Source organism: Gymnoscopelus braueri (genome assembly GCF_963280865.1).
Source record: "Gymnoscopelus braueri genome assembly, chromosome: 5".
Lineage (NCBI taxonomy): Eukaryota > Metazoa > Chordata > Actinopteri > Myctophiformes > Myctophidae > Gymnoscopelus > Gymnoscopelus braueri.
This window is the reverse complement of record NC_137606.1, coordinates 46,029,117-46,054,256: the sequence shown is the minus strand read 5'-3', so window position 1 is coordinate 46,054,256 and position 25,140 is coordinate 46,029,117. Positions and strand designations below refer to the sequence as shown.

General features: G+C 40.8%; 1 protein-coding gene across 2 annotated transcripts; it reads right to left on the bottom strand.

Annotated features, from left to right (window-relative positions):
* Positions 1 to 201: 201 nt before the first annotated feature.
* Positions 202 to 25,140, bottom strand: wdr62 (WD repeat domain 62). Of its 2 annotated transcripts, none has more exons than XM_080427784.1 (30): positions 25,007 to 25,140; positions 21,616 to 21,707; positions 20,475 to 20,537; positions 20,154 to 20,211; positions 19,360 to 19,530; positions 18,986 to 19,120; positions 18,660 to 18,845; positions 17,650 to 17,810; positions 16,651 to 16,837; positions 16,273 to 16,410; positions 15,254 to 15,423; positions 14,277 to 14,368; positions 13,908 to 14,033; positions 13,108 to 13,178; positions 12,682 to 12,800; positions 12,265 to 12,340; positions 11,504 to 11,615; positions 10,992 to 11,055; positions 10,254 to 10,349; positions 9,471 to 9,586; positions 9,077 to 9,132; positions 7,346 to 7,609; positions 5,858 to 5,958; positions 4,817 to 4,929; positions 3,807 to 3,917; positions 3,603 to 3,717; positions 2,980 to 3,153; positions 2,396 to 2,730; positions 1,730 to 1,815; positions 202 to 939 (listed from the first exon to the last, which is right to left on the bottom strand). In XM_080427784.1, exons 1-30 carry the CDS (start codon positions 25,073 to 25,075, stop codon positions 751 to 753), a joined length of 3,846 nt encoding a protein of 1,281 aa, XP_080283910.1. In that variant the 5' UTR covers positions 25,076 to 25,140; the 3' UTR covers positions 202 to 750. The 2 variants fall into 2 exon arrangements, with proteins under 2 accessions (XP_080283910.1, XP_080283911.1); XM_080427785.1 differs by having other exon boundaries at positions 7,355 to 7,609.

Here is a 25,140-nt window from a genome sequence, read left to right as displayed (position 1 = left end):
AAGTGTCATCTGGCTTGAGAGATTCGCCCGACAGTGTCGATGTGTGTTTGTATGACAGTCAAATCCTGTTTGTTTGCCAAGTATGACAGTCAAATCAGTAAAAAAATAAATATTGTACTGGTGTGTGTAACTATGAGTGAATCATTCAGTAGGGCAGCTAGGAAAAATGCTGGATAAAGGCACAGAAACATTTAATTACATTTAAAAAAAACTTTATTGACAGACGAAAATGAACAGGGAAAAGAAAGTGTAATAACAACAGAAACAATAAAGAACAATATAACGTTACAATAATGTACAACAGCGGTCAGCGAGTGGATGCAAATGTAGATTTTATGTAGTCTTTGTAATAATCCGTCTACAGTACACATCAATATGGAGTAACAAAGAATAGCAGTCTTATAATTTAAAAATAGCAAACACTCACACATCCCATTTGGTATGCAAATATAGGTCACAGACCCCCATAACTCCTAGAGTATACAAAAGCCATTTGTACACTCTTGCAGTTACAGACCTCTTAAGGATCCATTTAGTTCCAAACTACAATTTATCTTGGGACCCCCTGGAAGCCCCTGGGGTCCCACGACACCACTTTGAGAATCACTAGCCTATTACGTGGGACTGTCGATTTTGTAACAAAATCATTTGCCGGGCCAGATGTCACCACTAGCGGGCGACCTGTTGCCCAACACTGGGCAACACTGACGCGTACCAGTAGGTGAATTCTCAGAGTTCACCTGCTAACCTTTAACCGTCCAGTTTGCTCTGGAAGTGCTGGACCAACATTGTGGAGTATTTCAACATGGTCTCCAGCTGAGTCGTCTCCTCACGTTTTGGCAACTCCGCCGGAGACACGGAGGACAGCTGTGACTGGACGCCAGAGATCGCCCCCTTCAGGTCGGAGGCAATCTGGCTGTGCTGCTCCGAGTTCCTCACCTACACGACACACACATTAATGCATTAAGACCCGAAAAAAATATATGAAACCTAACAGTTTTCTGAAAAACATGTTTCTACATCAGTGGTACTCTTTTCATGTCGAGGACCACCCAAAATTATTTGTATTTGGCCGCCGACCCCCATCTGAAAATATTTTTGTTCCAGGGACCCCCAGAAGCAATGATTTGAGTTAAAAATGTTCACTTTTCTCAAAAAAATAAAAATAAGCAGATCTACAAGCTCTTAGAGTGGCACGAAGCAACGGGTTATGAGCTTGTATATCTGCTATTTTTGAAAAATTGTGACACACAAAGCTAGAATCTAAAATGACAGATGCTTTCCCGGTTTTAATGGGTTAAAGCAATATTTAACTTAAACATATAATACTCCCAATGAATTGTGTTCAGCCCTTGTGTCTTTGATCATCTACAAAAACATCAAGGTGATTTGCTTTGCAGCTTCTGCATGTGCTCAACCGAAAACTGTAGATGTCCCTCTCCCATGTTCATTTATATAGCAAATACATACTGTACATGCTGTAATGTACATTCATACAATGTAAACTCAATGTGCTTAAAAATATACACAGTAATTCCTCCGATACAGTGGGTGGGTTGAATATAATGTTTGATTACAATGTTTTATTATTGAGGGCAATTGTTTAATAGGTATTTTGAGCTGTTGAGGTTGTATGTTGAGGTTGTATGTTGAGAATGTATGTCGAGGCTGTGCATGTTGAGGTTGTATATTGAGGCTGTGTGTTGAGGCTGTGTTGTGAGAGGCTTACCTGCTCGTACAGTTCGAGCACTTGTTTCACAGCACGTGTCAACTCGTTAATGGCGAGCTGACATCGCTGGACACCGACTGGTTCCTCTACAGGACACAAACATTATACAAATCAGACCATACACAACAAAACATGCATATGATTTGCACATTAGAAAACAAATGCACAACGCAACGACATCAAACAGAGCAACACACAAAACCACATCGGAGCAACACAGAAATACACAAGACATATACACAGCAATAGACATTCGCTTTGTGATTAAGGTAAAAAATTTATGGAACAAACAAAAAGTTAAACAGATTCTGCCAATTTATGATAGGTCCTGATAGGTTATCGTTTTCCGCCGATTTTGTCTACTCTAATCATTGTTACACCAATACTGATTTTATATTGGCAGGATCCACTTTCTTTGCATTTGAATATGTTCTAAAATTGTGAGACCCGCGTTGCCACAAAATGAGAATGAATCCGATTCCTTGATTACAGAAGCAACAGATAATGATAGCAAATATTTGGACTTATATCACTGTCCAGTTCGCTGTACAACCCAGGGTTCTAACAAAGTTCAGAATCACTTTAAGTTAGTATAGAAACAAATTTAATATATCAACATAATATCAGCCTGATCTACCCGCCAATATTTCTTTCTATGTTTATTACCTGTGGCGTTCTCATCGAAGACGAGCGTCTGGTCTTCCTGAGACATTGCGGAGGAGGTGCTAAAGGTGCGATTGGAGATGTGGGCAGGGCTAGAAGCCTGAGACATTGTGGAGGAGGCGCTAAAGGTGCGATTGGAGATGTGGGCAGGGCTAGAAGCCACATGGGCAGGGCTAGAAGCCACGTGGGTGGGGCCGAGTAGGCTGCTGGTGCTCCGCCTCCCCTTGTAGTCTGCCTCTGCCGACTCTTTCATGTCGGGAGACGTTGGCAGAATTGGTTGGCATGGTGACCGCATAGTTTGACACAGCTCAGACTTCTGGACTTCTGGCAATGGACCACTAGAAATTAGACAAATCAAAAATCAATGAACTCCAATCAATCAATGGGCAGATCTGACACATTGTGAGGTGGTAGATTTTAGGCTATTTTGCTTAAGTGGTTAATCAGACTACCGGTAATCAATTTAGTCTATTGTAAAAATTCCTATTGGATTTATTGCCATCAATAGGTTTAATGAATATTTTCATTGAACGAATGAATCATTCATTAAAATTTAGACTGAAAATGCTCCAACTCCGTTTGGTTACCTTGAAGACCGATCCAGATGGAGGGCAGACGGAGAGCTGTGGTTGCACGGGAGAGGAAGCTGAGGGGACGATGAGAGACGAGGGACATTCCCTGGCTGAACCTCTGTCTCGCTGGTCTCCTCTAAGATAACTGAGGGGAGGCGCAGAGAAGACGGAGCTTGGCTTGTCCCTACCCTATAAATAGGAAGGAGGAAGTGAAGACTTTGAACTTCTTTAGGGGTTAAACATCAGGCATAATAATAATTATAATCATCTTCTAGTTGTGGTTTAAAGCCTGGCTGCGACTAGTTATAATCAGGAAGTAAGATCAGTCAGGGTTCCGTTTTAAAACCTAGCTGTCGTGTGGACTCGTTTCACTAAGTAAGACAAGTCTGTAAAGGATTCCAGTCAGGAAAGGTTTCTCTAAGCGAGACCAGTGTAAAGGAGTTGCAGTAATGTAAACAGGAGAAGCAAAATGACTAGATCACTTTTTCTTGGTCGGTTAAAAATCGACTTTTTATTAGAAATGTTTTTAAGCCTGTAAAGACAACCGGTGTACTAAAATGTTGATCTCTGTTCAGAAACACAGACAGCAAATAACTAAACAGACAGCAATTTAAAACAAAAACAAGGTGTGTGTTGACCTCAGCCGGTTGTGGAAGCGGGACAGGAAGCGTGCCGAGATACTCAGACGAGGATTCAGGAAGTTCCTGTCCCCGTCATCATACTCCAAACTCCTCAGGTCTGTGTCAAACGTGTCTAGGAAAAGGTCAAAGACAGGCGAGGTTAACAAAAGACCACTGCACAAAGTCTACCAATGTGGGGCAATCATAAGTAATAGATCGTACCTCCAGTACCGCTCTCATCACACAGATCCTCAAAATGTTTCCTCAGCACAACATCTCTGTCGTCCTCCAGACATCCTGAGCTCTCTGTGGAGCTCCCTTGACTCAGACAGTCTGCTGAGCGAAGATACATTTAAAAAACTGTAACATGCCTGGAATCCTATAAATATTAGCCCATTAACACATTCCATGCCAGAGTTTAATCTCATAATGTACTCACCAGTGCCAGCGTTTTATTGTTGTTTTTTTGTTTTTTTCATGTCGCCACAGACCTCGCTAAATAAGTTAAAAGTGCGCGTTCATTTGGTTCTAAACACACAACGGATCCGTGAGAAACGGCCAGCGAAAACAGTTTCCAAATGCGAGCCGCCATCTTGAAGATACAGCCGATCAACGGTAAACAGTGATCAGCGAGGAGAAAAACAACAACCGAGAAAATCGAGTTTTAAACAGGATCCCAGACAGGAAGCGGATACGATCGAAAAAACCGGAACCCGAATAATTCCGTTTCCGACCGGAAACCGGAAACGGAAATGGATCAAAAAAATTCGGAAAGTGCAACTGGGGCACTTTCAATGGGAATCGGCGGTTCGCGTAGATCTACGCGACTGGCACGCTGCGGCTTTAAATAGGTTCGCGTAGATCTACGCGATTGGCATTCAATGTGTTAAAGGCCTTTGCTGGGCGATTGTTCAATCAGTTTTTACCGCATGCGAAAAGACGCACGAATCGAACTGGGTTCGATTGGGGAAAAAAAAACCATCGCCGCAGCCCCTTGCCGCACGGCAAATTCGGAGCCGGTGTGCATGAGGTCATAGAGAACCATGTGTTCTTTTAAAAATTATATTGTCCGTTTTTTCCATGCGAAAAATCGCACCCCGTCTGCAAAGGCCTTAAGACTTATTTCTGTCTACTGATTCTACAAATGCCTTCGAAATCAGTAGTTCTCACACTTTCAAGATTTTAGCATTGGCTATTTTTGTTTAGGTGCATTATGGGAGATGCAGACTTACCGTCGTTGGCGGTGGAGCTAACACAGCAGGCGGAGTCTGGGCTTAACTCCTCCCCTAAGGGCTGAGGTACCTCCCTCTGGGGCATCTGAGGAGCACCCTGGACACCAAATCCCCTTTATATACACACACACACACACACACACACACACACACACACACACACACACAGTGTCATTATTGTGCCCCAGTGGGTTTTACGGAAAATGAAACACTGTCTTCAGGTTGTCATTACACCAAATTCACTCCAGCAGTGGCATTTCTACAGCTGCGTTCCTCTGCTAAATGAGTGTGTACAATGCGTCTGAAACACCCACCAAGGTGATGTGGACATTTGCGTGTACACCGAGTGAGCCAACACCTGATTCAGACCACAGCGGGCTTCTGGTTGGCTGCCACTTCCGTCTCGCCGTACAGCAATTTGCGAACAATTTGGAAGATGTTTAACACACAAATCTCTTCTTATGGGGTCCCTACAAAACCTTTCAGGTAGGGTTCCGCGGCCAAATACATATTAATTTAGGGGTCCTTGACATAAAATGTTTGGAGAACCACTGCCATAGACCATTGGTTCTCAAAGTGGGATCCAGGGACCCCCAGGGGTGCTTGGGGGGGAGGGCAGTACCAGTGGTTCCGCATCAAAACATTTAAACAGAGTCACAATCATTTTAACCATGTTTTAAATTAAGAATAGCAGATCTACAAGCTCATAGCGTGTTGTGCCACACTATGAGCTTGTAGATCAAATTTTTTTAATACAATTTTGCAAGTTCTTGAAATATACAGTATATCATTTATATATTTTTTTACTCAAATCTTTGCTTCTGGGAGTCCCTGGCAAAAAACCTTTTCAGATGGGGTCCACAGCCAAATACATATCAATTTAGGGGTGCTTGACATAAAAAAAAAATTGGGAACCACAGCCACAGACAATGCACTGAACCACGCCACTTTCTCAGAACTTGGAAGCAGGATACTGCTGCTGGTGTGAATGTGTCATTAGTGAGGTAGAATCTACCTGGTAGATCATCATAACAGCCTCACCCTTCAGCAGCTGAGTGGGGAGAGCAACGGGAAGGAAACAGGATGTAGTCTCTCCTATGACAAGCAGGAAGTCCTTCCTCATTGGTTGGCAATGATGATGCCTATATGAATAACAGGCAGTGGTGGAAAAAGTACTCAAATTCTTTACTTAAGTAAAAGTACCAATACTGCAATATAAAAATACTCCGTTACAAGTAAAAGTCCAGAATTCAAAATTTACTTGAGTAAAAGTACAAAAGTATTGGCATCAAAATGTACTTTAAGTACCAAAAGTAAAAGTACTAAATATTTGAAAATAGCAGATCTACAAGCTCACAACGCGTCGCGATGCGACGCGTTGTGAGCTTGTAGATCGGCTATTTTCAAATAGCCTAGGTATAAAATAGGGCTAAAGTGGTTAATGTATGTTTTATAATATCATAGTTTATATCTGAAAAGTAACTAGTAACTAAAGTTTTCAAGTAATTGTAGTGGAGTAAAAGTACAATATTTGCCTCTGAGATGTAGTGGAGTAGAAGTAAAAGTATTGGAAATTGGAAATACTCAAGTAAAGTATAAATACCTCAAAATTGTACTTAAGTACAGTACTTAAGTAAATGTACTTAGTCACTTTCCACCACTGATAACAGGGCAACAGATCAGACCGGATCAATAATGATAATAATCTTTATTGTCCTTCACAGTCTGTTCAAAAACAAACACATAACACACCAGAAAGCACAAAACAACATATGACCAAGACAATACATGAGGTCCCCCACTGTACACAGACATCGACTATCGACGGGGAAGTTTGTTTAATGCCGCAATGCCTTAGCGCTAGGCATACTCCTAGTTGCTTGTTGCACTTAAAACTTCAGGTGATTAGTAGTTTCCTTGCCTACCTATGTTGAATGCACTTATTTAAGTCGCTTTGGATAAAAGCGTCAGCTAAATGACTAATGTAATGGCTGAGGGGATAAAACTCCTGCTAAAACAAACCTTTTCCCACTTCAAGGTTCTGGTCTTCGCCCAGATGGCATGATGTCGAAGTAACGATACAGGGAATGATCAGTATTATTTGTTATTGAAAGTGTGTAATGGCCTTATTGTTCATATCAGAAAGTGTGGGTGTGGGAAATCCGATAATCTTGGAAGCAATACGGGTAATACTGAAAAGTTTGTTTCTGTTAGGCATGGACAATAAAGTGAAAAAACATGCGGAACAATACAACAGAACAGGTTGAATAATGCTTTTGTACATTAATGGATAATCTCACTCTGATATCAAATAAACCAGTCAAACAACATGATCAGTGTGCTCCATCCACTCCATATAGTGTTTAAAACAGTGATAGCATATTTTCATCCTTATATTACAAATTGGAATGTGGCCCTGATCATCACTACAGTTTTTTGAGATTATCACCGTTTTAAACATTATATCGATAATCATCGTTTAAAAAATTATATTCTAAGTCAATGTTATTAAAACTACTACACCAATACCATGAATACCTTGTCTTCATCATGTTCACCACAGTCCTGCTCTCTCAGCAGGGCGTCCAGACTGTGAGGGTGAAAGTTCACGTCGTCCTCCTCCTCCTCCTCCTCCACCGGCGTGGCCATGGTATGGGGTGAGGGGGAGGCGCCATGCGACCAGATAGGCAACGGAGAGCTCCGTCTCTCCCACCTGCCCCGTGGGGAGTGGGGCTGCTCAGGGGTTGATCTGACCACAGGGACAACAGAGGCAGTATTCTCCCCCGAGGCCTCCTGTGTCGCACACACACACACACACACACACACACACACACTGTATGAGAGATGCCAGTGGTTCTCAAACGTATTAATTTCAAGAACCCCCATAACTCAGGGCGTATTCATTTCTTTTTTAATAGCTTATAATTTTTTTTACAGTTTTTAAGACTGTTCAAAATGTAAAAAATGATAAAATGTCTTCCAAAATGGGAGAGGAAACAGTGTGTGCGTCTGTGCTGCTCTAGTCAAGTGCATGTCCGGTCTGGTCGTGTGTACGCTGACTAGTTTTGTTTACCTTCTGCTTGTGCATGCTTGAAAAATGGCAGCTTCACATAGTAGTGCGATGTATAAAGTACAAAGTATGCGCATCAACATACATCAGTGATGTCAAATCACATTGAAGCAAGACATCCAAAGCCTTCACCCAAGCAAAGCATACTTCACCGTAAAACCCCGCCATTGGGATGACCGGCGGGCAGAAAAGATCACTGGTTTGACAGCAAGATGATAGCCGAAGATGCCCATTAGCGTTGTCGAGGGGAAAGGCTTCCGTGAGCTGATGGCATTTCCAGAATACACTGTGCCCCGTCGCCAAACAATGACAGCGCAACGAGAGAGGTTCAGATCGCTCCAAAACACACTCGCCCCTATTTGTTACTGAGGTTATGTTTAGGAGTACCTGGTGGTGACCGTTATTCCCAGGTCGCGGGATTTGATCCGGGGCGACCATATTTTGGGGCAAGCATTCTTGCATTCGCTGGAGGTAACCGGAACGCTCCGTAAGATGTACAAGATGCAGTACTTAGAGGAAAGCTCAGGTTGCGCTCTCCTCTCAACAGCTGCGCAGCCAAAAAAAAAACAAAAAAAAACAATCGACCTGTCGATAAATGCCTGCGACACGTCGACGCGCTAAATACTGCTCGTTCACATCCTCAGTTCCCAGTTCAGGGCAAGAAAAAAAAACTAGTCTTTTTTTGGTTCCAGTTCCAAACAAACTTTTAGGGTTCTGAACCAATTCATTTTCAGTGGAAAAACTCTGAATTAGGCAAGAAAATAGAACGCAACCGGTGCAACCCCGGTGGAAAAGGTGCCTTTGAGGACGACAAATGATCAGTGGCGTAGTCCTTGTTCTCCATCGTCGTCTACATCAGTGGCACTGATGCAAGTCTTAACACACATTTATGTGTCATTCAACTGTTCTGTTGAATGACAACACACTACGTGTCTCACAACATTCTGAGTTTGGAGCATATCATACTGTCACAATGTATTTAATGGTAAGCCCTGTACCGTGATTAGTAGATCACCAGATTCTTATAAAATGATCTAGTCTTAACACACCGACGGCTATTAAACAGACCACTATTATATACACACACACACAAACCAATAAACACACCATCACCTGATCTAAACCAAGTTTACCTTGCTGACCATGTATGCATGAGTACATTGTTAGTAGGAAGACCAGCTTGGACTCACCAATTTACGAAACCACATGGGCATCTTCTTGTTGGTCTCTAGAGGTGGTGGTAAATCTACAACATAACCAAAAACCTTTTGTTAATAACTAGACGATTTGGGGAATTTATATAGTGTTTATGTGTGCATTGCAGTCAGCATAACCCCAAGAATACAGGGGACACATTTTTTTTTGGCGACTTATCCTACTTAATTTTACAAAACACTGTCTGAACATGTTATTCTCCTTAGTGGGTTCAGCAATTGATCTGAACCAAGGATATTTTGAAAAGCAACAGCAACGCATTTCAAAATGGCACGAATCAACTTAAAAATACAAAATACGTTGCCGGTGCCCGTGTCATTCTAATGTACACAGGCTACAATTAACGCTAAAATTAACGCAGAGGCTGACCTGAGGTCAGATCCAGTTGAGTAGGAGTCACACTCCTGAACTCTTCATCTAGAGTCACAGACATGTCTTCCTCCTCCTCTGTCTGAGACAGCTGGCTGACAATGAAGGTCTCTCTCCTACGAACACAAAGAGTTATATTCACATTTTCATTATTAATGTACTGTACTACACAATGTAGTGTGCTGGATACCGATACCTGGCATGGCTAGCCTGTGGCAGAGTGTAGAAAAGAGAGTAACGACACGCTTTGATCTCGCCGCAAAGCGGGCTCCTATGGGCTATAGTTCCAAACATTGGAACTATCAGATACAGAGCACTTCCGCATTCCATTCTTACTATGGGAGTCGACGCTAGTGTCAGAACTCTTTATGGCTCTGGCCTGTGGTAGTGATTAGCCTGGCCAGTTATGATGGCATATTCATCTGGTTTCCATGGCAGGATACTGTAGTTAGGGCTGGCCGATGTAACTGATCAATATTTAACATGTAACCTCATAATTTTGTGGTACAGTACATATGCTATTTAGTTGTTAAAAAGTTGCATAGTGCTGCTTTAAGTGGTTATTCAGATTATTAATTTAGTCGAAATTTCTAAAAGAAAATAAGGAATTTGTTTGTGACGATTTGGAGACATAAGAAAAAATATATAACGAAAACCTTGCTTCTTCATTATTCAGTTATAAATCTGTTATGGGCTCTAAATATTGGTTTCTATTCTATAGATTTACAGTTAATTGACCAGGTTACTGTAATGCATCATTGATAATGTACAGTACTAGTGTACCTCTCCTTTCTGCAGGGTGAGGGTTTGATTCCTGCAGACAGTTTGTCTGTCATCATGCTGATCATCTGATGGTCCAGACGCCAAATGAACACGCAACTGAACAACACACAATAAAACCAAATGAAGACGATGATCATAAAACACTGAATACATTCAAATAAAAGAGATGTTTTATTGTAACAGGTTTGAATTAATGCATGTATGATGGTGCGTTCACACTGGAAGCTACAAAACGAATGCGTGTATGATGGTGCGTTCACACTGGAAGCTACAAAATGACCAAGCATGCAAAGCCGACCAAGTGTACAAAGCTACGTTGTCGCAGAGTCGCTGGTGGTGGTTAAGGCCATCAAACACTTCTGTGTGGGGCGACGTGTGAGAAAAATATAAAAAGGAAAATATAAAGGCTTACGTTAAAAGAACAGGGAACTGGCCGAGGAAATAATTAGTCCCCCCCCCATTACAAAGCAGGAAGTGTGTGCATTGAGAAGGTGAGTAGAAATGATTAAACAACACTTGGTTGTTTTGTAGCTGCTAGTGTGAAGTGGAAGCCAGCTGTTCAACTTTATTTGTTTTTGCTTTGTAGTGGGTGTCATAAGCTACAAGTATTAGCACCAGTTTTTAGCTTCATGTCACTGGTTTCCATTTACAATGGCTTGTAGCCTTGTCACTTTGCAGCAGTTAGTGTGAACACAACATGAGTGTTGTAAAGTAGAACGCACGTTGTGACAGACTAACCTGTCTGCAGACACACTGATAAGATGTCTACAGTCCTCGGTGAACTTCATGGACGTGATGATCTCTATGAAAACCACAATGGCAAGAAGTGAGTCAATAAATAGTCCTTCATCTACATTAAAACCATTCTATTAACCACATTAACTCTCTCAGTGCCAGACCCCGAGTTATCCCGAGTTTTCGGATTATACCCTCAGTGCCAGAACGAGAAATCCCGAGTTTTTTTTTTTTTTTTTTTTTTAAAAGTGTTCAGAACCCAAGATATCATCATCTGAAGATTTGCAGCTCCATCCACTCTTTGTTTAACCTAAAACTGAAAAAGGCTGTATCTCGCTTCCTAAGCACTTTTTATTTTTTTTGAAAAAACAAAAAAATAATTCTGGCAAAGTTCGCAATAATTTATTTATTTAATTGGCACTGAGAGAGTTAACACTTGCCCCCAAAAAAACATTTTCACATGGGGGTTCCACAAGTGTACATTTAAGTAGCAGGGCAAATATGCAGAAGTTTACCTGAGTGTCCATATAACGTGGCCACACAGTCTCCCGTTTGATAGTCTAATATACAGATATTCTTATCTGAATCACTGGTAGCCAAGTATGTCCCAGACGGATCCATCTGGACCTGAAACATACAGCAAAACATTATGGAGAACAAGGACTACGCCACAATATGGAGGATAAGGACTAGAACACAACATGAAGCATAAGGCCTGCAACTAAATATGGAGGATAACATAGCAGCGCTACATGTAATAGCTAAGCTAAAATGTCTGTTCAGCGGGATATGGTTGGCTGAAGAAATAACATCTGAGTGACATCACTTAAAGCATACATAGACTGACTGGAATACACAGAAGGTGGAGGTAAGAAATTCCAACTGAGAACCTTCTGACTTACCAATGTGCCTGGAAACAAACTACAAATGGCACAGACTACAAAATAACGGAGTATAAAGACAGTTCAGAAGGCTTGTTAGCTCTCATGCATTGAAGGAGGCATGAGCTCGGCTTTGGGCTCTCCCTAGGCTGGCAGAGGGAGTGTAGCGCCACGGATTACTTAGGCAATTGGCACTGTGTGAAAACTAATTGGGTTGCAAAATTGTGGAGAAAAAAGGAAAAGTAGACAGTTCACTACTACTAATATGCACTAAAACGCACAAATAATTATACCTCGAGAACAATAGTAGAACTAGGATCAGTGTTAATGACAGTACTAGTAACAACTTAGAAATTGTGTATTGTTAGCAGTATTAAAGAGGAAGTCGTTCGTACCTTCAGCAGAGTTCCCTCATCAGCTGATGAGCCTTTAAAACATCTCGTCATCTTCCCACACTGCACATCATAAACCCTGTAAATATATCATCATACATATAAACACACACAGATGATGCTACTCTATATAAAATCTGTATCATATATATCAGAGCCATTAAGATAATTGTACCCTATGGGAGATACATTACTTGATTATATTATTACTTAAAATTTGCTTCTCTTTTACCTGCATGTCTTTACTTATTTTACATGTTCTTCACAAGTTGTTGAGGAAAGCTTGGAATACAACATTTGGCTGTATTGTTGAGCATTTGACAAATAAAACTGAAACTTGAAATCTAGTTTTGAATATTGTCAATGTATGGCGACACATCGCAGAAAACTATAAGAGCACTCACATGCCTAGTTACCTACCGTATGTTCCTGTCCTGACATGCGATGGCTATGTGTGTGCTGGAGGCATCCAAGTCCATGTCATACAGTGTGGTCTTCTCTACCACATGGTGGCGCCGAGAGAAACTAAATCCCTCTGTCTGAATGAATAACAAAATATAAATACATTGGCAACACATTACCTTTAGCATCCTAGTCATGACAAAGTAGTAAACCGTAATTACAAAAAATATTGAATAGAGATAACCACTTTAACACTCATGTCCCCATTCTGGGGCAAAAATTCAGCAAGAAATAGCAGATCTACAAGCTCAACGCTCCGCAAGCTCGTAGATCTGCCATTTTCAGTGAAGAGATTTGGGATTCATCGAAATTATATAGAGGCCTTGGGGACCCTGGTCAACTGGGAAAATACATATCAATAATATACAATTATTAGTGTCTGACCTGTTCAGCTGTACGAAAGTAGATACTCTTATCGGCTCCACAGCTCACCATATGAATATCTGGACATATACCTAGGGTCAAGGGTCAACTTATTATCTCACTACGACAAAGTTGCCCTAAATAACAGAAAATGCATTACGTTACTGTACATACGACATAAATACAAATATCTATGTCAGAAGAAAATACAAAGTCACAAGTGACTCCTGGCAGAGAGTGCCAGATGGCAAGTATTTTACAGTGGTACAGTGGTGTGATGATGTTTCATGGTGCAAACTCGCAGGTAGTTGCAAGTGTGTTGGACAGAGTTGCCGTGGATCAATTACTGAGTGTACTGGGGAAGTAGTAAGGGTGTGTTAACACTATCCTCCTTTTAAAGAAAATCAACACTGCCTTTTTTTTTATTATTAATTCCAATGGAAGAGTGAACGTGAACACAGCTTCTGAACCATTCTTTATCCCCATAATCACTGAACTAAATATTGGACCCAATTGCCACAAGCCACAAAATCTTCCCAAGATTTTCATGCTAAAATGGCTTTTTGCAGAGAGACAAATCAGGAGAAAATCGACCTCTCTGTCCCAGCAACACTCTTGCGGGATCTAGCACAAGTAAACATAGGATGTCCGTGAGATTTGCCGTCAGACGCCCACTTAGGAGTTAGGAGACTATTGTAGGATTTGTGTACGATTTCACCTCTAGTGGCTACAATTGGGATGGAGGATCTTCATAAATTAACCAGCTTTGGTAGAACTGCACCCATGTCAACAAGTATAAAAGTATAACTATGTATATTTACCAGTGAAGCAGACAGCGGTGATGGATCCTGAGTGCTCATAAACCGTCTGCAGTAAAATGTAGTTGTTCTCCATGTCAAAGATGTGAATCAGTCTGTCTCTGCTAGCAGAGGCTAGCAGCTTCACACCTGCAACACACACAACAATAATGCACAATACAGACAGACTGCCCTCCAGTTGGCGTGTTTTTAACTAGTTGTACTGCCTGTACCATTTGGCGTGTTTTTAACAAGTTCTACTGCCTGTACCATTAGGCGTGTTTTCAACAAGTTGAACTGCCTGTACCATTTGGCGTGTTTTTCACTAGTTGTACTGTCTACTACCTTTAGAAATCGTCAATTAATTATTCAATCAATCAGGTGTAGTATTACCTGTGGACAGAGGAGAGAACTCCAGACACAGAACCTCAGAGTCATGAGCTTCTATCTTGATCAACTCCTCTAGAAATTGGAGGTCCAAGATTCTAGATGCAACACAAACACACAGAATACCGTTACACAATAGTTGGTTCCGGTGGAGTATGAGTGGAGAAAAAGCATTCCATGGGAGGTGAAGTCAACGTCACATGCACTGTTCTGGTTTTGCAATACATGTGGGAGGACATCATTTTGACCCCACTGGGGCGGCACTGGCTCAGGAGGTAGTGGCCGTTCGGGAACCATAATGTTTCCGGTTTGATCCCCAACTCCTCCTGGCTCCATGTAGAAGTGTCCTTAACTCTTTAACTGACAAAAACGGGAATTCCCGTCCGATGGCTCTATGGCTATCATGGCCACGGACGGAAATGACGAAAATATTAAAACAAAAAAAATTGAAAAAAATTATTATTTTATTTTTTATATATATATATATATTTTTTTGTCTTTTTTTTATCTCAAAGGAACTAGGAGATAACGCTATCCAAACAATTGCTGCTCCATTCACTTCAATGTTAAAAAGCAAACGGAGGAAAAATGCACCTTTTTTCATGGCACTGGGACGACAGTCTGAAATAAGTGTGGCAATGAAAGAGTTAAGCAAGACGCTGAAACCCTAACTGCTCCTGATGAGCAGGTTGGTTAGTGTGTTGGGTGTGCTAATGTAACGCACATGAATAGGTGTATGTAACCCACAGCGCTTTGGATAAAAATGCAGACCATTTTAACAACTGAATTTGGGGGCATCCCTACTGGTCGGCTCCCATAGACCAAACGTAGAAGACTGTGGTTGCCGTTTCACGTGGTTGACAGCTCCCAGTGGCAACAGTAGAGGACACATTGTGCCATATATTGTGGCACAATGCTGCCATAATATATTTTCAATCAATGACAAATGGCAGTAACACATGCAGTAAAACTGTTAAACTAACCTGATGTTTCCACTGCGGTCTCCAGCAGCCAGATATTTCCCATCAGGACTCACCGCCATCACCCTCACTCCCACCTTCCCTTCAGTCCCTGCTGCTGCCATTGCTCCATCCTCTGTCTCTGTCTGGAGGTGCTGGATGTCTTCTCCAACATACACCACCCTCAGCAGATCCTACGAAAAAAATAAATACTTATTTAATGTCACCTGTTCTAAATGTAATGTTCTGTATAAAAGACCCTCCCACATTAATGGCTACATTAATATATATACATACATTACACTGTATACTGCCACACACATTTTTCTATTCTTTATTAATTAATCAATGTTTTGGTCACATAGGGGACCTTCATCAGAATATATCTCCATATATACCCCCATACACCCCCAGCGGCACAAGGTTTTTGAGACGGTGCATGCATGATGATTTCTTCTTGTACATTAGCAATCTGGGAACCCAAAGCCAAATGAGAATGAAAAACAGCGCCCTCTGCTGTTTGTGCTATCTAATGTTGGCTCTGGGACAATGAAAGCGCAGCACACATGCGCAAAGGAAACCGGGGTTTGAGTCTACCTTCACGCTGCACTTCCGGGTGGTGCGACTATGTTTTCATTCCCACTAACAATATTTCTACACGGAACACTAACACCACTTCTCCCAGAGAACATGGATCGTTTTGGTTATAAGCCCACTTGTTTCTATGATGAAAGAGCAAGTTAAAATGTGAATATCTTTCCGTGGTTTTGTCTGCTCCGCGGACGCTATTGTTAAATTAGTTTCGGCTTGTTTCGAGTAGGGAAGGATCAGCGGACACGTAAATCCCGCCCACTACATTTGATTGGGTAAAGCGCGGCCTGCTTCCTGATCTGAAGGCACGCCCACGCCCACACAGTGCGCACACGTTTTGACGAACCTTCACGACAGATTCTAACGCAGAGCAGAATCTGTTCTTGAGAGATTAGTACATTAGTAATAACACTACAGTGTTTTATGATAAATAAATAAAGGTGTAGTCATACCCTGCTGTAGGGGTTAGAGAGGATGGAGTCGGGTGGCAGGTCTGGGTGCCACACCCTGACGGTGTTGTCAGAGGAAGAGGTCAGGAAGGAACCTGCCGGAAGATGAGCCTCATACTCTTCTGATTGGTCAGGATATGTCTGTGGGGAAAGAAATTTAGTTCACCAACTTATATATTTAATGGCTGTGTCCAGAATCACTTCCTACTCGCCATGTATATAGTGCACTATATAGTGATTACGCCATTTTGTAGTGGTGGTCCAAATGTATAGTGATCATTAGTATACCCTACTAGGACGGATATAGTGTATATTCAATAAAGGATTCATTTTACAATACATCCCGTGTAGATTTTGGTCTTTATGACGATGAAGACTAACCTGAATGTTCCAGACACCTGCGCTGTGATACAGAGCAGAGCAGACTTTCAGAACTTTGTTGAGCTCTGCGACATTCCACACATAAACACTGTGGTCATTATACACGCAGGACAGCTGACTGGACACTGGGTCAAACGATAATGCCAGGACATCTGGATAACCAACGACACCTCCCTCTGGCAGCTGACTGCTGAGACACAAGAAATGAAATGAAAAGAGAAAAGGCAAAAAAGTGTAAAGGGATCAACACATGGATAATGAATAAGAGACCAACACATGGATATTGAATAAGAGACAACAATTACCATATATAATTATGAAGAAAATGTTTAATTGGACTATCAAAATTCTCACTTTTCAACTCTCATCAAGGAACAGGAATTATCTTCTGGAATATCATTTTTTTTTCCATAAATCAGGTCCATTGAACACCCTTTACGTCTGTGTGTTGGTAAAAAATATTGAACCAATGAAAAGCATTAAAAAGCGCTACTGACAAAACCAGCTAACTCCATTGGATCCTCAAACTTTCTGCTAAACCGGCTAACTCTACCGGAGTTAGCTGGTTTTGCTGACTCCAGGCTCCACCCTCTTTTGACCTCCAACCTCATTGTGAACTTGGAGGTCCATTCAGCTGTTCTTATCAATGATGAACAAAACCTCCTAATTCCACTTTTTTTTTCCATTTCCTGAAAAATGAACATTTTGGAGTTGGTTCCTGCCGGACAGCAGAGATATACTAGTTAGTATCCTCTAGTACTGCTGCTTGTATGCCCTACCAGGACCTCTAGTACTACTGGTTGTAAGCCCTACCAGGACCTCCAGTACTGCTGGTTTTCCATCCTAGCAGGACTTCTAGTACTGCTGGTTTTCTATCCTAGAAGGACTTTTAGTACTGCTGGTTTTCTATCCTAGCAGGACTTCTAGTACCGCTGGTTTCTACAGGGAGTAAAAGTATAAAAAAAAAGAAAAGCAGTAATTGTGGAGGTTGTGTGTGACCTGGTTTGCAGAGGCTGGGTTAGGTCAACTCCTAGGTGGTGTGGTCGAGGCAGGGTGGTTATGTACTGCAGGTTATCGGCTTGAAACACCCTGATGGTCCCATCAGAACAACCGCAGAACAGACGACCCACACTCACACACACAGCGCTGGCCCAAGACACCTACACAAAAAAAACACAACAAATCAATACAGTAGGGCTGGGTATTGCCTACCTACAACCTCGCAATATGATACAAATCACGATACAGAGGCCACGAAACAATACGTATCACGATGTGGATTTTGCAATAATGATGATTGTCGTACAGAATTTACTGCAAGAGCTCTTGATTATTCTGTATAACAGCAAAGGCAAACCTTAAGTATAGCACAAAAATAAAGCCCACAGAGACCTTTAAGGTAAAATGTAATTGTTCCTTATCTCATAATAAATACAAATAAAACATTTTTTTAAACTAAGGCAATTTAGACATTTGTTGCAACAAAAACAGTCTCTTTCACTTTAATGCGCAGCCAATTGCTGTATGTCCACCAGATAGATCAGCTCTTTTCTAAGTATATCCCATATGTTTTTTTAATTTTGCTGGTAGGGGGTAGAGTTCTTCCTCCTCTATGCTGCTCAGGTGTTTGATGTAATCTGATTGACCTGACATGTTTGTATCATGTGGATTGGCCATTGCTGCCATCTATTAGCTTTATGCACGGCACCATAGGTGATTATATTTTGTATAAAATGCGGCACACACAGCATTTCCTGCCGCATCGATACAGTAGCCTTTTATCTTTTATCAACTTTATTGTAACAGGCCACATCACAGGTTTACAGGTGTAAAGAAGTGGGTGAAATTCATTTAAATGTTATTTTCAAAGACCAAAGGACTGGCATTGTTCCAATATACAATGCCAAACACAATTAATTACAATTATTTCTTTGGCAATTAAGTAGTCAACTAAAATGTCGTGATCATCATGACAGCCCTGTGTAGTGCTTGAGCAGACAGACAAGTACCTTGAGGTCTATCCAGTTTGTCAGCTTTCTCTGTTTGTTGAACAGACACAGCAGTCCTGTCCTGGTGATGCAGTAGATGCTGTCTCTGGTTGGGCCATGACCACACGCGACACCACAAAACACATTGGCCTTGTGCTCGCCAAGCAACGCTGAACGGCCGATCAGAGGTACCGTGCTGTTGCCGACCTGCAATTTAAAATGGGTTTATGTTAGTACTATTGGTCTGTAGTACTACAAAAATAGTAGTACTGAAGAGTTGTACTGAGATTATACAGTAGTACAGCAATGTCCTGTAAGGTATAGAAGTACTAGTATAGGTTATGTACCCTTCGCTTGGAGACGTCGAGATACCAGAACTTGACGTGTCGATTGCCAGCGGTAACAAAGTATCGGTTTTCCTCAGAAAACGAGAGGGACAAAACTCTGCTGGATACTTTGTTGGATGCTGAAATTGTCCCCTTCTGTAAAACACACGCACACACATCATACATTATGTTACAGTAGTTCCTGAGCAACTGCCACCCCCACTATTAGTCAAAGGTTTGTTAAATCAGTGGTTCTCAAAACATTTTCATGTCAAGGACCCCCACAAGTATTTGGCCAGCCACAGACCCCCATTTGAAGGTCTACCTACAATCTCACAATGCCACTAACGTCAGTGTACTACAGGGTCATTGATACTGTGGGTGTGTGTACTCACTCTCCAGTCCCACACAGACACAGTCGAGTCATGCTGGTACCCCACGGAGACGATATAGGCGTCGTCAGGCGAGAAACGCACGCAGGAAACTCCGTACTTATGACACTGGACCTCTGCTATCTGCCGTCTATCCTTCACACACCACACACGCACACATGGCATGTGTCCACTCTGACACACACACACACACACACACACACACGACAAGAGCCCAAGTCACATCAACATGTTCTACATTCAATACAAGTTATGCTATTAACATTGTAAGGCCATTATAAAAGAATATATATCACAGGGTTTCCGCAGGTTTAGGCTAGATAGATTTAAGACTTTATAATGCATCTCAGAATAAAATTGTAGGACCAATTTATTAATAAAAAATAACATTTAGGGTAGGGCTGGGGCTAATAACCACATACAGTTTATTTTTATTATGCAATTTATTTGTATAACTGAAAGTTACAGTAAATCATCCTCAACCCCCAAATTAAATTCATGGCTGTGTCGAGCAAAAGCAGCAAAAATAGCCGATCTACAAGTCTCTCACAATGTGTAGCATTGTGGCGCGTTGCAAGCTTGTAGATCACCTTTTTTCTTTTTACTATGAAAGAAAAAAATATATATAATGAGGTTAAGTCTGTCAGAGTTTTCTAAATATTTGACTAATGAAAAGTAGAGCTTCTGACTAAATAATAACTACATTTGATCCATTGGAACACTTTTTTACAATTCCTGAAAAGTATCGCCTGTTTGGACACAGACAATGTACCATCTGTAACAGATATGACTCTTACCTCGCCAGTCACCAAATACCGTCCACCATGACAGAATGCCAACGCTGTGAACGTTTTCCTAGGAAACACACACAAAGTAGGCCCTGTGTTAAAGGTTCAAATCACATACAGGCTCGCATTAACACACAACAAAGACCCCAGCAGCATTAGGACACACACTTTACGTACAACACTGACTGGAGCGGCAGTTGATTTTAATAAACAACCGTAAGCCAGCTCTTGTCCTGGCGCGCACACACACACACACACACACACACACACACACACACAGTTAAACAACATGACTGTCAAATAATAATAATAATAATAAGGGATACATACTTTGAAGAACTGATGATGTGCTTCTGTTGAAGTGTCTGTGTGTGGAGCAGGACGATGACATAACTGAAACAGAAAACTGCAACTGAGGCAACTGTGTGTACAAATAATTTATATTTACTTTTTTAAACCAAGTTTACAAAGTGCTTAACCCCTTTGAACCCCGGTATCCCAGCCTATTCTGGAGCAAACATTCAGCAGAAAATAGCCATGTATGCTCACAGCCCATCGCGATGCGCTGTGAGCTTCTAGATTCATAATGAGCAATTGTAGTAGTTCACCCCAAAACAAATCTTAATTTTCTATCAATTACAGACCCCATGAAGCCTTAAATTCATGGAGATTTTTTTAGGGTCTCCTACTGAGCAGCCACAGAATTATTGACTCAGGAACGTGACAAAAACAAATCTCCATGAATTCAAGAAGGCTTCATGGGGTGTGTAATTGATAGAAAATACGATTTTTTTGGGGGGTGAACTACTCCTTTAGGGACAGAGCACCCTAGGCTGATTTTATAGTTTGGTTTCCAGTTCAGGTGAAAAGGTACAGCAGTGTAAAAACATCGCAGGCTTACATCACTGTGTACCAATAGTACACAGTGATGTAAGCAACACAGCTGCAGCTAATCAAATGAATAATGGGTGTTAGATTTTAGGTGTCAATATGGTCCATCATGCTTGCACAACGCACACAAACCTATGAAAATCTAACACTCATTCATTTGTTGTGCAGCTGTGTTGCTTACTAGTCTGCCATATTTGTATCTGCTAGTTTTTCACCTGAACTGGAAAACCAACTACAAAATCAGCCTAGCCCTAGGGCATTGGTTCTCAAGGTGGGGGGGGGGGGGGGCCAGGGGGTCCCCAACGAAATGTGTTAATACAGCATCACAAACATTTTAAACACTTTACCCATTTATACGGTGGTTTGTGGCGCACTGCGGGCTTGTACATCTGCTATTTTTTAAAAAGCTTGAAGTGTTTGAAAAGTGCTTTATAAAAGTCAATCTTCTCTTCTGGGGGTCCCTGGCACAAAACATTTTCAGATAGGGAGGTTTGCGGCCAAATGTATATCAATTTGAGAACTACTGGCCTAGGGTGTTGTGCCTCTCTTTAGTTGAAATAACATTGTTTTGTAATCTCACCCTGCAGGATAGGCTATGAGGGAGGAATTAGGGTCACTGGTGAGTCCGCTGCTCGTAGCCGTGGAGAGCCCCAAGACTTTCTCAAGAACCACCTGTAGATGGAGAACAAGTTAGGTTAGAAGAGATGGCTTTCTTACCGTTACTGTCTGGCAGAAACCTCTTATTTCCATATTCAAACTGTTTTTTCGTAAATTAATGCCCTACTTGATCACAAGAGGAGTAGATCTGCTACACAAAAGTAGCAGATCCACAAGCTCGAAGTGACACGTTTTGAGTTTGTCAATCTGGCTACTTTTGCAATTTCTTTATTTGAATCCTGAAAAGTAACAGTTTTGGACTTATGAGGTTCCCACCCGACAGACGATATTATCGTTCCACCAACTGGCTCCAGTGGGATTTTAAATATTTTTTACTTTTCTTTCAGAACCGAGCTGCTTAATTTCCTCCACCGATTTGAAGGAGACAGTATTTGTGTTTTAATTAACTAATTTTAGCCTTCGGTCATTTCAAAACCAATAAAGCATTTGATTTATTTATTTATTTTAAAATCTCACAATTTATTTAATGATAATTTGTAGAGGGGACCCGCAGCAGATAAGGCTTTAGTTCAGTAGTTGAAATTCCTGCAGAATAAATATTTTTGATAGACTGCCATAATTAACACACTATTTGTTTTGGTTCTTCGTAGTATTATTATATATGTATTTATTTTATTTACCTGGGGACCATTTAGGGTGGGGGTAGGGAGTAGGGGACAGGCTAAATAAACTGGAGGGACAAATAAGAACCCCTTGTTGAGCCATTGAAATGTGTATTGTTGGAATTGTCAAATGGGTTGTAGTACTGTGCAGCTGACATGCTTGTCCAAACCTCCAGCTATGTGACCATAAAAATAAAAACTTGAGATCACAACAAAAAATAGTTGTAAGTGAAGTGACAATTTAAGAACTTTAATATCAAAAAAATAAAGGATTTACTGCATCAAAAGTAATCAACAACCATACTATAAAAACTGGTCAAACATTGGCCAATTTGTCAATAATGTAAGAAAGGCAGAACATTTTGAAAATAGCCAGTCTACAGGCTCACAAGTCACAACACAAGGCATTGTGAGCTTGCAGATCTGCCATTTTCACAATAGTCATCTGTGGAACTGAGTCAAACCAAATGTAATGCCTCAACTACTACAATTCCAAGTGCTTCTCAGGGTGGGGGTCCCCAGTTCTTATTTGGTGGGGGGGGGGGGGTCACAGCCTGAAAAGGTTGAGAACCACTGACTTACAACAGTCATACAAAAGGCAAAAAGAACATAATGAGAACACAGCAGGAATGATAGATACAGAGGGTACAAGAGTCACATTTGTCATTGCAACATGCGGGTCAGCAATCAGCACCATAGCAGGTGCTATTATACAGTGGTGTAAAAAGTACTCGCAGGTTTTACTTAACTAAAAGTATCAAATACTGCAATGTAGAAACACTGTTACAATTAAAAGTCCTGCAATAAAAATTTACTTGAGTAAAAGGTACAAAGTATTGGCATCGAAATTACCAAAAGTAAAAGTACTCATTATGCAGAATGTCCCATTTCAAATGTATAAAAATCTTTATACATTTCTATTTCGATCTACAAGCTCACATTGCGAGCTTGTGGATCGGCTATTTTTCTCTTTTTTTTTTCTGAAGTGGGTAATGTATGTTTTGTAATAATAATAAAACTCTACTAAGTAACTCATTGTCTCGGAGATGTAGTAGAGTAGTAGTAAAAGTATAGACATTTGGAAATACTCCAGTGAAGTAAAACTACCTCAAAAGTGTACTTGAGTAAATGTACTTTCCACCACTGCCAGTACAAGAGTCACATTTGTCATTGTGACATGCGGGTCAGCAATCAGCATTATAACATAAGCAAAAGAAAAGAAAACAGCTCCTGCAGACCGCTCCGTTTCTCTTTCAATATTTAAGAGAGAATCTTGCAAAGCCAGATTTTAGTCTTAACCATCACCAGACCCAAGCTCTCTGGGTTCCAAACAGTTAATTTAATTGTTTGCATCATGACCATGACTGAACATGTTACGGAGTGTGAATGGCTGCCGTTTTACAGGGAGGAGACCTTTCATAGCCAGGCATGATACATTGTTTGACATAATGTCATGCTCCATTTAGAAAGTCAGTGTGTGGTTTAATTACAGTATACATGCTTTATTTTATGAGGGAATGGGAGGGGGTGTATGTAGAGTACTTGAGTTTGTAAAAAAATAAAATAACCAATTTACAATCTACAAGCTCACACGTATACAGGCATAGGTGGGTACTAGGGACATCTGGGCACCTCGATGAAATATTGCCTATTTTGTCCAAAATGTTAAAAATAAATAAAAACCTTACCCTAACCCTTATGTAAAGTATATACATGATGTGAACATGCACGGTACATCATTATCAGACATAATTTTTTCCTTCAACTTCTTGTTTATGTCCCAAAATGACTGAATATGCAGGTTTTGTAGCAATAGTTGAAATATTAGACCTCAATTGTCAAATGTTTAAGCATGTTCTATTCTAATCATGTATACTTTAAACATTTTCCAAATATTTTTTAAACATTTAGGAAACAATAGCCAATTTAACACCTTGGTGCCCACTCTTCCTTGGTGCCCACCTATCCTGTTACCCCTTGGCACAGCAGTTATTTATTAACATGTTGAATCGTTAAAACATTTTGGGAAAAGGCTGGAGAAAAAAAATACATTATGAAAAATGTTAGGATGATGCCAGGGTTACAAGTGGTTAACGTGAAGCAGCAAACTGAGAGCCCTGTGTAATGTGCTTTTTACAAAACAAACCACAGTGGTGTAACGTAACTAAGTACATTTACTCAAGTACTGTATTTAAGTAAAATGTTTAGGTATTTCTACTTTACTGGAGTATTTGAAAATTTCTGTAATTTTACATACTCACTACATCTCCTACAAGCTCACAATGAGTTGCTATGCCATGCAGTGTGAGCATGTAGATTCTGCTATTTTCAAAAGATTTGTATACATTTGAAAACTTGTGAAGTGGGACATTCTGCATGATGAGTACTTTAAGTATATTTTGATGCCAAATTGTACTTAGTAACAATTTAAACACGGGCCTTTTACTTGTCAAATAGTATTTTTTATAAATGGTATTGCTACTTTTACTTAAGTAAAGTATGTGAGTACTTCTTCCACCACTAACAACCCTGAACTTGACTGAGCTCGAGCGGTTCTAAATATGGAAAGTAACGTTATCGCCTCCATGGTTCAGTGACTTAGCGAGTAACGGTTCAGGAGCTAACAATCAAACACACTAACGTAACGACGATTTAAAAGAATAAAACTAAATAAGAAACTACGTTTATTACTTTGCTGTTGCCCGCAGGCCGCCGTTGGTTCGTAGTCCGTCGGGTTTTTCGCTTGACGTTTGAGGCCATGATGTCGTTGTTGTTGTTAAGAAGAAAGAGATGATGATGATGATGATGATGCAGACAGAGCCTCA

What these genes read in the sequence shown, in the direction of transcription:
- wdr62 (XM_080427784.1), bottom strand. Translation starts at nt 25,075, where the DNA reads ATGGCCTCAAACGTCAAGCGAAAAACCCGACGGACTACGAACCAACGG. An exon ending in CACCGCTGTCTGCTTCACTG is followed by an intron (nt 13,179 to 13,907) that starts GTAAATATACAT and finishes CCTTGACCCTAG; the next exon opens with GTATATGTCCAGATATTCAT. An exon ending in TGTCAGGACAGGAACATACG is followed by an intron (nt 12,341 to 12,681) that starts GTAGGTAACTAG and finishes ATATATTTACAG; the next exon opens with GGTTTATGATGTGCAGTGTG.